Source organism: Fundulus heteroclitus, unplaced genomic scaffold (genome assembly GCF_011125445.2).
Source record: "Fundulus heteroclitus isolate FHET01 unplaced genomic scaffold, MU-UCD_Fhet_4.1 scaffold_303, whole genome shotgun sequence".
Classification (NCBI taxonomy): domain Eukaryota; kingdom Metazoa; phylum Chordata; class Actinopteri; order Cyprinodontiformes; family Fundulidae; genus Fundulus; species Fundulus heteroclitus.
This window is the reverse complement of record NW_023396713.1, coordinates 22,613-35,721: the sequence shown is the minus strand read 5'-3', so window position 1 is coordinate 35,721 and position 13,109 is coordinate 22,613. Positions and strand designations below refer to the sequence as shown.

The 13,109-nt window shown below is 40.9% G+C and overlaps 1 protein-coding gene across 1 annotated transcript; it reads right to left on the bottom strand.

Annotated features, from left to right (window-relative positions):
• Positions 1 to 5,685: 5,685 nt before the first annotated feature.
• Positions 5,686 to 10,194, bottom strand: LOC118559519 (N-acylneuraminate cytidylyltransferase-like). The gene is made up of 5 exons (XM_036130232.1): positions 10,186 to 10,194; positions 8,380 to 8,474; positions 7,955 to 8,114; positions 7,705 to 7,870; positions 5,686 to 6,869 (listed from the first exon to the last, which is right to left on the bottom strand). The coding sequence occupies exons 1-5, from the start codon at positions 10,192 to 10,194 to the stop codon at positions 6,655 to 6,657; spliced, it is 645 nt and encodes a 214-aa protein (XP_035986125.1). The 3' UTR covers positions 5,686 to 6,654.
• Between the last annotated feature and the right edge of the window lie 2,915 nt (positions 10,195 to 13,109).

Below are 13,109 nucleotides of genomic sequence, written 5' to 3'. Positions count from 1 at the left end.
GTTTCGCCTCAGGCCGAGGCCTTAGTTGGTGCTACTCCTGTTTCTGGTTCGTCGTGCCGGGGTCGTCCTCCACGATGCCCGCACCAGACATTCCTGTTCAGCCGGAGCCGCAGACCGTGGACTCCGGGCCGCTTGACTGCCTCGTCGGGGCCGCCCTCCTCGAGGGTTTAGTCGGGCGATGCTGCTCCGCCGCCTGCCTCGTCCAGGACGACCTCCACGAAGACTTTTCTTTTTGCTTAGCAGCTGTTTTTGCCTGCGCCATTAAGGCCAGTGCCTTCTGTTTATTTTGTTAAAAGTTCAGCCTTAGTTTAGAGTTATTTAGTATTCCTCAGTTTGGAATTAGTTAGGGGGTTCTTCGTTTTCTTAGAGTTCTTAGTCTTTGTTTGCTTTGTTTTCCCTGCTCTGTTTTAGGATTCTAGATTTTGCCTTAGTTTTCTAGGTTTGCTTAGCTTTGTCATTTTAGCTTTAGCTCTCTGGTTGTCACGTTAGTGTACTTGTTCAAGTCCTAGTTTTTCTTATTTTTCCTTTATTGGTAGTCTAGCTTTAGTTTCATTTTCTGCTTTAGTGTTTTGATTTAATGGTTAGCCTTAGTTTTTCTTTTGTGGTGTTATCCCTGCTCTAGATTTGCCTTATTTTTCTAGTTCTTGGTTAGATTCTTTATTTTTGTCCTGAGCTTTTAGTTTCCAGCGCTCCTTAGGTCTTAGCGCTCGCTTAGATTTCTGACCCCTGGTCCTGAGCTGTTTCATGTTCCTTAGCTTTGGCTAGTTCGAGCTTCTTTAGTTTGTTTTTGGCCTCCTTGTTCCTCTGTCTTCTAGTATTTAGACTTCTCGGTTCCCCGGCGTGTAAGTACGCCCTCTGTTCTCGGTTCCCTGGCGTGTAAGTACACCCTCCATTCTTGTTCCTAGGCGTTTTAGATGTTCCTGCTTCCCTCACGTCCCGACATTCCCTTCCCTCGCGCCCCGGCGTTTCCCCCACGCCCCGGCGTTCTCTTCCCCAAGCCCCGGCGTTTCCCTCACGTCCCAGCGGTTTTCCCCTGGCGTTTCTGTACGCCAGTCGTGCTCCTGCGTGTGTTGTTGACCCCTGGTGTTGTCGTACACCTGTTCTTCCCTCTGGCGTTGTCGTACGCCTGTTCTTCCCTCTGGCGTTGTCGTGCTCCCGTTCCTTCCCTTTGGCGCTGTCGTGCTCCCGTTCCTTCCCTCTGGCGTTGTCGTGCGCCCGTTCTTCCGTCTGGCGTTGTCGTACGTCTGGCCTTGCCTGTTTTGCCTTGTGGCAATGTTTGCCTGTCAGCGTCGGTTAGACGCCTTTTGTTTGCCTTTCAGCATCGGCTAGACATTCTTTGTTTTGCCTACCAGGGGTTGTTAGAAACCCCTTTTAGTCCGCTTTTGTTTTTCCTTCGTTTCGGATCGCCCTGAGTGGGTAGTTTTTTGTTTGATTTTGGCCGACCATCCGTACCACCCTCCACCCACCCTGCTTTGATCTGTTTGGTTTGACCCTAGCCCGCCATCCGTACCACCCTCCACCCACCCTAGGTTGGTTGTTGTTTAGCTTGTTAGGCCGTCCGGAGACCGGCCTTGAGGGGGGGGGAGCAGAAGCTCTGCTCTGTGCCCTGGTGAATCCTGTGAACAGCTAACCTGACTAGCCACTCTGAGAAAGCTCAGATCCATGCCACACCACCCAGCTTTACCGGACTCTCTCTCCAGCCCCCGCAGTCATCATCTGCTCCAGCCCTGAGAAGTCTCAGGTTTTCACCCTCCACAACTCACCTTCTTAAATAAACTCTCCTTAACTGTGCTCAGTTTGTGTGGTCGTGCTTGGGTTCATGAAGACAACTTCTGACAAAAGGTAGAGGAAAGAAAAAACTAAAGAGGAAAAGACGAGACAGCATGCTCTATTTCCCCTGCATTGTTTACATAAATCACTGCTGCACCTTTATCCTGAAATTTACTCAATTCAATTCAATTTTCAATTCAATTTTATTTATATAGCGCCAAATCATGAAACATGTCATCTCAAGGCACTTTACAAAATCAAGTTCAATCATATTACAAATTGGGTCAGATTATACAGATTGGTCAAAAATGTCCTATATAAGGAAACCAGTTGATTGCATCAAAGTCCCGACAAGCAGCATTCACTCCAAGGGAACCGTAGAGCCACAGCGAGAGTCGTCTGCATTGTACATGGCTTTGCTGCAATCCCTCATACTGAGCAAGCATGAAGCGACAGTGGGAAGAAAAACTCCCCATTAACGGGAAGGAAAACCTCCGGCAGAACCGGGCTCAGTATGGACGGTAATCTGCCTCGACCGACTGGGGTTACAGAAGACAGAGCAGAGACACAACAAGACAGACAAAAAAGCACAGAAGCACACATTGATCTAGTAATCTGTTTTACATTAGATGGTAGTAGCGGGTGAGCCGTCTTCCCTGGATGATGTCACAGTTAACAGAATGCCAGACCAGGTGTACCTACTATGAAGAAAAAGAGAGAGAGCAAAAAGTTAAAAGCTGAAATGACGACAGTCATTTCAATGTAATACAATGCAAAACTGGAGAACAGTAGAAATCAGTAGAGTGAGAAAATTAGACCCTGATGTCCTCCAGCAGCCTAGGCCTATCACAGCACAACTATAGAGATAGCTCAGGGTAACATGAACCACTCTAACTATAAGCTTTGTCAAAAAGGAAAGTTTTAAGATTAGTCTTAAAAATAGATAGGGTATCACTGCAATTTACTGTGATATTTCAAGCTGTATGCAAACGAATTTTTGTTCTGTACGCACTTTGTGCATATAAAATGACAAATAAAGTTGTCTAAGTCTAAGTCTAAAAGGGAGAAAAGGTGAAAAAATAGAGAAGGAGTGAACAAGATGACATCCTCTGAGTCTGTGTAACATATACGTGGGGTATCAGAAGACAAATGGTTCGGGTTAGGGAGGTGTTGAAAGAGTAAATAATGACACAGATTATATTTGGTGTTGGTACCATATATTATGTGAAACAAGAAACAACAAACAATACCCAAAATATTTACAATCTGCAGACAAGTTGGTTTTGACAGTGCACTTGAGAGAATTCAGTTCTGTAGACTCAGAATTCAAAGAATTTAACAAAATAAAATAAAGTATCTAATTCAGGAGTACTCAAAACTAAAACATGAACATTGCATCCAAATAAAGATAATGACTTGTGGGATGCAAATAGTCCATTATCCAAGTCTTAGTAATTGGAAAGGCGTGTAAAGGAGAGTGGAGGGGTTGAGCAAAGCTGCAGCAGCCTCCTACCAGACCCACAGGATGAGGATGTATAGGAGCAGGTTCTGTTCCAGGTAGTAGCTTGCCATCAATTGACCCACAGCTGGGCTCATCTGGCCAATTACTGCAGATGTATGACACACCGTGGCACCAGTTGATTTCTAAACATCACGGTAGTAGACACGAGTGCAGCTGCTCCGGTAGCTTCCCCCTTCACTCTGATTGGGGAAATTCACCTCAGCTTATAAAATGCGCCTGAACTCTATGATTGGTTAGACTAAAAGGGTGTGTCTTGTAGTGTGTTCAGGTACTGAGAAAGAAATTGGACCAAGGAATTTTAACCTGTTTTAACCTCGGTTACACCTGCTTCTATGCCTGCAAATAGAGATATAGAAAGAACATCAAAACCAAACAAGTGTGTGTATATATATATATATATATATATATATATATATATATATATATATATATATATATATTAGGGCTGGGCAAGATAACGCGTTAATTTCGCGTTAATTCATTAGACTATTAACGGCGATATTTATTTTATCGCGCATTAACGCATGTTGCTCACATGCTTTCAGTCAGTGTCAGTCAGCACACGCGCTGACTGCAGCGCGCTGTGTCACGGCAGCACTCTCCCGCTCCCCCTCCCCTCTCGCACATGGCTCAGCCTGGCCCGCCCACTCAGCTTTCACACAAACTTAATACACAAACAGCTGAGAGAGACCGCAGCAGCGAAAAAACATGAACAGGGGAAGTAGCACCGTTTGGCTTTATTTTAATACCGTAAATTAAATCAAGCTGTATGTTTTGTAAAAAGCCGGTTCATTTCAGTGGAAACACAACAAATTTATCTAAGCACGTGAAAAAACATGAAAACGTCGAGCCACAGAAACGGAGAGAGGAGACGAAACTTCTGTCATTGCCCCGACAGACCCACAGATGTCTCTGACTGAAGCGTTTCAGTCCTCCATGGAACATCCAGGTAGATCAGTGTTCATCTTCAGCAGCAGTTCATGTTAACTTTCAAAGTAGATATTATCTATCATATGTTACTAGAGCCCACACATAACATGTAATTAAGACCTTGAAAGAACCCAGTACATATATTAAAAAGTGTTATTTAAGATAAGATAACATTAGCTAATCCTTTTTTTATCCCACGACGGGGAAATTTATAGGATTAAAGCAACAGGCAGGTGCACACAACACAGACAAAATTACATAAGGATTGAAATATATATAAGGTGGATTAGCGAAAAAACACTGAACATAACATTATTATTATTATTATTATTATTATTATTATTATTATTATTTAATTGTAATAATAAAATAAAAACCACAAAACCCAAAAGGTCAACAGTTTCATGATACATCAAGCTTAGGGACTGGCTAATATACAGCAGGTCAAAAAAGGCACATTTTGGCTGCAGTGCTTGCTGTTCTCTTATGAAGAAAAGATCAACTAGTGCACTAAATTCAATAGATGGGTTCAAAATATCCAGTACAAAATAAGATAAGTGCTACAAATGTTACAACACTTTTGTTCATATGGCAGCAGAACATTAAAATAAAAGTGCTCTTTACACTACTTTTGAATTCATTCTTGGAGTTTGCGCATACAATGCGATTAATCATGATTAATCGGGCACATTATGCGATTAATCGCGTTTAAAGATTTTAATCGTTGCCCAGCCCTAATATATATATATATATATATATATATATATATATATATATATATATATATATATACTGTCCAGGGTGTACCTCTCGCCCGGTGAACGCTGGAGATAGGCACCAGCAACCCCCACCACCCCATGAGGGATTAAGCAGATCAGAAAATGGATGGATGGATGGATATATATATATGTGTGTGTGTGTGTGTGGTGTGTGTGTGTGTGTGTGTGTGTGTGTGTGTGTGTGTGTGTGTGTGTGTGTGTGTGTGTGTGTGTGTGTGTGTGTGTGTGTGTTCAAAATAACATATATGTCACTGGATGCTTATAAAGGGGTGAGCTGCCGTAGGTATTTTATTATTGAAAAAAAATTGTTCAGGTTCAGTTCTACGGGTATAACATTACTTCTTTTTTTGAGGCTTTGACGGCACTAGTGGCTTGATTTTCCTACATGTGGAAAAGGACCACAGGTCAGAGTCACACCGGGTCGGCCGCGTTGAGGACTAAGGCCTCCGTACATGGGTCATGCGCGTTAACCACTGCCACCAAAGCACGGCCACAAAATTACTGAATTACACAACATTACAACTGAACATTGTTTTTCACTGACATTTTCGTACCTTACCCCATAAAAGACCATTTACTTGTAACAAAAAAAACAAAACAAACAGCAAGCATAATTTTCACAGGCTTTGAAGATTTAAACTTAGATTTTCTTAACCCATTTTAAGGAGTTCTCAACAACTTTTGTTTTGTCATTTGACCCATGAGTTCACATGCAACAAAATACACTCTAAAAGTAAAACCACTCTGGCAATAATGTCATCAATACTAAAAAGGATGACCAAGACTTTAAGTGGACATTTAGTATCGGACATAATGAAATGAAAGATCTGAATAGTTCAATGACTGGAACCTGTCAATTAGTCCTTCTGATACAAAACATTTAAAGCAAATGGAAAATAAACACAAAACTAGAGAAATAGAAACACCTTCAATTTAAATCTGTTCCTTTACCAAACCTTGTGAATCAATAAATTAAATTTAATGAATGTTTTGCATTGGTCCACACACACCTCTAATGAAACCCTTTTCACAACATATATCAGGGAAACTATGTAAAAAGATATTTAAATGTCCCAATGTTGTCTCTTTTAATGAAACTCAATTTCCCTTAGAAGTTAGATTTTTAATATAAGTTCTACATTTTTTACTTAAATTCCTGATGTTGAAAGATATTTAATCGTCTTTAACTAACAGTTATTGGAAGGATAATTGGTTTTATGGCCAGATAAATCTATTAAAGAGTCTGGTAAATATAGTGTTTGCTTGCCAGTGGCTGTTTCTTGCATTAATTGAACCCTGAGAACCTTTTCCTCTGTTGCTCCCAATCAGATCCAGCTCAACACAAAGCACTCAAAATAGTCTCCCTATTCTCAGCAGAAGGCAGGAATGCAGACCCCATAAACCAAGTGTATGTCTAAAGAATCCATAGAAACCTGAATTAAGGCAGGACTGAGGTATAAGTATATTTTATCTTGTGCTTGGGCTCCATCCTTTCTGATGCCATCCTGCCAAATGCCCATATAGTCAACGTGGAGAACAACCATGGAGATTTATCATTTTTACAGCAGACAACTTTCTTTTACACTCCTCTGCTATATTGCAGTTTTTCCAGTATTGTCTGACATCATGTTTCTAAATATCTCCTTCCACGCTTTAGAAGTTATTACGGTCGATCCTGTCCTGCTTCATCTGGGTTTTGGCCTTTTCTTTCTGCAGGAGTACATGTTCAGCAAACTCCCTCACAGCTCCCATCCCTCCCGCTTGGCGGCAGGTGTACTTGGCAGAATCAGCTGCGTCCTTCGGAGCGTCTGCAGGTACTGCGCTCAGACCCGCCAAGTTCAGACAGGTGGCATCTGCTGAGTCATTACCTGAGAGCAGAAATGGGGAAAATTGATTTAAAATGCTTTACGCTCATGAAAAAAATGTCCAGTTAGATGTTTTACATGTTTTACATATTCCCACTCTTGCATAAATAGACTCCATTGATGTTGTCTTGGAAATTAGCATACATCTATATTGCATCACAATTATCTCTAAGTTATAAAACACTGCTTGGATGCAATTTATTGTAGGTAACTATATATTAGGCGTCAGGCATTCACTCTCTGCTAATCAATAATCTATTTCACCAGCTGTCGTGTCACCACCGACACGAGCTTCCTCCGGAGGGGGGCGAGCTCAGCCTTAGAGATAATGTGAGGAGCTGTGTTATCCAGGGGAGCTCTAAGAAGAGCTGCTGCTTCTCCACATGGAAAGGAGTCAGTTGAGGTGGATGGATGGATGGATGGATGGATGGATGGATGGATGGATGGATGGATGGATGGATGGATGGATGGCGGTTATGTATGTTACTGATCTTGTGCAGCCCTGATGCAAATAAAGTCTCTGCAGCTCCTCCAGAGATTAACAGACCTCTTAGCTGCGTCGCTGACTAATGTTTTTCTTCTCCAACCTGACATTTCCAGCGTCAGATTCTGAGTTGTTTCTTTTTCTGTTTGCAGATGATTGCTTGAACACTGCTGCAGGGTGTTCAAAGCTCAGGATATTGTCGTATAGCCTAACCCTGTCTTGTCTTCTACTCCACTCTGTGTGTACCATTGCAAGGTACTGCACCCCAGGTTGAAATCATGTGTCTCTACATACGGTCAATTTAAAATGATCATAATCATCGTCACAAACAACTGAAAGAATGCATTTCTTCACCCATGTAGGCCACATCCTTCCAGTCGAGCCTCTTCTTCTCCACCACTGACTGCACATCCTTCAGTGGCTCCTCCCCCACATCCATGACCTCACAGCCAATCATTTTCTTCAGTTTGTCAGCCATTGACTGGGTCACCAGGTCCTCACTGGAGGTCAGCAGCACCACCTAAATAACATAGTTAGAGCGCTCTTACACGACAAATGCTAAATGTTCACCTAACCGTGTTTGAGCGTCTGAAAATAATCCAACCTCAACGCCATTGTTCTGCAGCATGCTGAGACCTGTAGTGTCTCTAGTGTGAAAAGACACCATGTCCTGTCCAGACGGGGACAGAAACACCTTTTCATCGGTCAAACATCTGGAAACTCTGCAGAACATTATAGACACTCCCCGACCAAAGTAACCAAACCTGTTGGAAGAAGCATAGAATGAATCAAACAGAAATAAAAACTTTCAAGAGATTCATGTTTTTTTTCTATCTTCTGACCAGTCCATGGTGTCCCCAACATTTTGGTCTATATGTTGAGATGGGGGACTGGGTGTTTTTACAATAAATACACATTTTACCATCACCTTTTCAACATTTCAAGATATTTTAAAACACTGATTTTTCACTTCCTTGCAATGACAGGAAAACAGGACGGTTGATTTCACGCTTTTAATGTCAGTCTAACCTGAGAACTCTCTCCTCGGCCACTGGCCAGTCAATCTCCACATCTATGTCCACGCTGTGCTCTGGCTCCATCTCAAAGTAGGCCACCTTTCTGCCCTAAAGAGACGTCAACACGAACATCAGAATGTCTACACAACCCCCCCCCCCCCCCCCCCCCCAGAGACTGCCACTATGGCTCCCTGAGCAAGACCGTTGGCCCCAGAATGTTCCCCAGGCGCTGCATCGCGCTGCATCGCGCTGCATCGCGCTGCATCGCGCTGCTCCCTGAAGTAAAGGTTAAATGTAGAATATCTATTTCATTGTAAATTATGTTGAAACAACAATAAACTCAAAAATACATTTTAATTATTTATTTATTCTTTAAATAATAATTTAATAATTTTAAAATATGGAAACAGTGAGACATAGTAACTTGGGTTCCCTTGTTTTGATTGCAGGGACCTTCTTTAATAAACAGTGTCCTCTCGTAGGACCCTCATCTCAAAGAGGTCCTTGTTGTCCTTTTTAGGTTCTTTCTGTGTGGCTTTGGTTGTGCCTTATTCTTTCACATGCCAGGAACTAGTCTTTCCTTTTCTCCTGTGTTTTAAGAGCAGGGGTATTTAATACCCCCTGAAACGATAATCTTTTTCTGGGATCTTTGTTTAGCTCACATTTTGTTGGCCTTTACATTGTTTCCTGTGCTTCAGCTGCATGAACATTTTCCTGGAACCATGGACTTATTGTGTGTCCTTTCCTTTTTTATGATATTCCCAAAATCTTCTCCAGGAATAAGCGTCAACAACCTTCCCCAGGAACAGTAGGTTTTGTGTTGCTTTTCCCTGATTGTAAATATCCGAACATTCCTCGCTGCAGTGAACTGCATATAAGTATATATTGTATGTATAATTATATTGGCGAAACCAAACAACCTCTCCACAGATGCATGGCTCAACACATGAGAGCTACCTCCTCTGGAGAGCACTCAGCTGATCACCTGCACCTCAAGGACAAAGGACACTCTTTTGAGGACCAAAATGTTTAAATTTTGGACAGTGAAGACAGGTGGTTTGAGAGAGGGGTGAAGGAAGCCATTTACATAAATCAAGAAAAAAAATGTGATAAACTCAGTTTCTTCAATCAATCAATCAATCAATCAATTAATCAATCTTTATTGTCAACTACAATTTGCATTGTAATGGAAATTACAGTTCCAGTGCAACCATCCATCACATACATCAACACTGAGGGAACAATCGACTGAGTCCTTGTGTTGCCAAGGAACGTAGCCATTCGGTGCAGCCACTTCGGGGCAGCTGTTAGGCGCATTCCTCCAAACTGCCCCAGACCCCGCTTACATGGAGCCCACAGGAACACATATATCATACCCTATCCTGTTGCTAGGATACAGTTTGAGATATCAAAAAACCTCTTGCACGAGAAGCACAAATATGACGGGACACTTGTAAGCATGTAAGCAGAGGTTAACATTGGAGACTAGTCACATGCAAGTTCATATGTGTGTTGTGTGTCTGTTTGGGTGAAAGTGTTTATATTTCCGTGAACGCTCTCCAGAGGCCATTATCCTTGCTGTTATCAACTGGCCAACAGTTCAGAAAGCATCCGCAGAGGTCAGCGGGGAATGAGGGAGCGGGGGAGAGTTCTGAGCTCTCTTCGCCATAACAACCAGGGAGGTTGCCTCATTGATAGGGGAGGCATAATCCAAATACTTTATTTGTTGTTAAATGAGTCAAATCGGGACAGAATGGGTCTCCTTTATGCTGCCTACCCATCAAAAAATTTGATCAATAGCATTGAGAGACCAGCTTACCAGATCCATGGTTTTCAGAGTTTGGGTGATATATAGAAAGTGCTCAGAAAGACAAGACATACATCTTGAAATATATGTTCCAGGTATTCAATACCTTTATTTTTCCAGTATGGAAAGTTTATCATTTTAATGTTTTGTAGGATGTCAGAATTATTTCAGATGGGTGTATCACTGCATGGGATAAGTGATGAGTCCGTCGTTTTAAGAAACTCCCACCATGCTGTCAATTAAGAGACCTGATGTTTATATTTTTAAAGCATGTATGCCGTTAAATATTTGAGATAATAAACGGCAAATCTAAAATCTTGATATTGTTGCATATTTTCTGTTTTGTGTCTAGCCAGGGCTCATCTAAACACGGCTGACTAATTGACGTGTTTGCTCGTCGAAGTCTTTGAATTCAAAATTATTTTTTTTCAATATATTCGTTTAATTCTAATTTTGCTTTACGGATTTTACCCAGCTTTTCTTCTTCCTGTGAGGTTTCTAGTAACTTGTTCCTTTTCTCTAATTCCTGAATCTTTTTGTTTTTTATCTTCTTTTATGAGATGAGAATGAAATTATTCTACCTCCCATCACTGCTTTCCCTGCCTCCCACAGGATAGATGCCGATGTCCCTGGTAGATCATTGTACTCCAAGTATGAAGCCAACTCTTCTTTGAAATATTTGATAAATTCTTCATCCTTAAGCAATGATATATTAAGTCTCCAGCTTTTGCTTTGTGGGGTTATTTTTTATTTAATTATTAGGGTTAAAGAAACAGGAGCATGATCACTGACAGCAATAGGATGTATTACAGCATCTAATATGTCAGAGAGGAGCGAGCTGCTGATTAACAAATAGTCCAGATGAGAGTAGGAATGATGGACATTTGAAAAGAAAGTATATTGCTAATTGTTAGGATGAAAAGATCACCAAGCATCGCAAAGACCCTAATAACTCATGTATTGTTTGACAACGTTCAATGATTGCACACTGCACTGAGTCCCTGTTGTATTCAACCTGTCTATTTCCTCATTTAGACCAAAGTTGAGGTCGTCCCCAATAATTTGAGAACAATCCCCATGTTTTGAAAGTGCATGGAAGAGTTTGTGGAGAAATGAGAGGTCATCAACGTTTGGGCCATACATACTGACAATACATAGTTTTGGTTATAAATAGATATTCTAATTATTATGAATCTACCTTCAAGATCTATAATTTCATCTAATATTGTAAAACTAACGTTTTTGTGAATTCAATTTGCTACTCCTCTTTGTCTAGAGTTATAGCAGGCAGCAAACACATTAGGGAACTCTGGTGGGTTAATATTGTTTACAGTTATAGCTGTAAACAATATTATAACAATATAGAAACAATATAGAAAAAGAAAAATCTTTTTCTCTCTGGTGCCAGCTCCATGCACATTCCATGTCATAAACCTTATAATCACGAACTTGAAGATAAGTTGTCACACATCTATTCTACAGTGCCTCGCGAAAGTATTTGGCCCCCTTGAACTTTTCAACATTTTGCCACATTACAGGCTTCAAACATTAGAAATGTTGAAAATGTAAAGTATCTACTGAAAATAGGAAATTTCTTCACTTCCCTTAAAGTTGCTGACGGTTTTGTTAAGTCAGCTTCCATAGTTTAAAAGTGGTTGCTTTTTTTTGTGTGTGAAAATTATACTGATGCTGATGAGTTGTTCTGTGGCGTTGCTGCATTTGGGGGCAGTCAGGGCCTTGCCCCACTAGATGTTGCTGTGGAGCTATGTCTATGTTTGCAATATGTGCAATATGTCTATGTTTGCAATATGTGCAATATGTTTATGTTTGCAATGATCAGTGAAAAGAGTGATGCTGTAAAAACACTGTTCTGTTCAAAACATTTTATAGAAATATATATATATATATGTACCAGGTCTGCCAGAATACTGACAAGCTCAGTAGGCTAAGTCATCTTGAGGCGCCCAGAAATTGGGGCCAGCTCGACAACGTTTGTTTAAATAATGAACATCTGAAATCGCAGTGAGTATGCCCAACACACTCTCAGTAGACTGCACAAATGCTATGGCCTAAGTTCAGCTCGTCCAATCAAAATACTTGAAATGCACATGTTACGTTCTGCTGGAGAGTGTGCAACCATCTAGTGTTGGTCGTCCTTGCAAGCTCAATGAAGGATTGATGTGAATCTTTTCTGTTCAATAAATGAACAATATGAGTAAGCCTTTATTTTTAGGTTCATGTAAAACATTTTAAAGACATTTAGCATGCATACTGTAGGGATTAAGGGGAAAGCATTAGGCTGGTTTAAATCTTATCTGTCAGACAGATTCCAATTTGTTCATGTTAATAATAAATCTTCCTCAAACTCTAGGGTCACCTGTGGAGTACCACAGGGTTCAGTCCTTGGACCAATTCTCTTTACTATATATATGCTTCCGATAGGCAAAATTATCAGACAGCATGGGATTAATTTCCACTGTTATGCTGATGATACTCAGCTATATTTATCCATAAATCCTGATGAATCCAATCAATTACTTCGACTGCAGTCATGTCTTGATGACATCAAAAGCTGGATGACTTTAAATTTCCTGCATCTAAATTCTGACAAGACCGAAGTTTTAATCTTTGGGCCAGAGTCCTCAAAAAATAAACTTCTTAACCAATCACTTAATCTGGGTGGCATTAACCTGGCCTCTGGTAATAAAGTAAAAAATCTTGGTGTTATTTTTGACCAAGACATGTCATTTAAATCCCATATTAAACAGGTTTCCAGAGTTTCCTTTTTTCACCTCCGGAATATCGCCAAAATTAGAAACATTCTGTCCAGGAGTGATGCTGAAAAACTGGTCCATGCATTTGTTACTTCAAGGCTGGACTATTGTAATTCTTTACTATCAGGAATTCCACAAAATGCAGTTCAAAGCCTTCAGCTG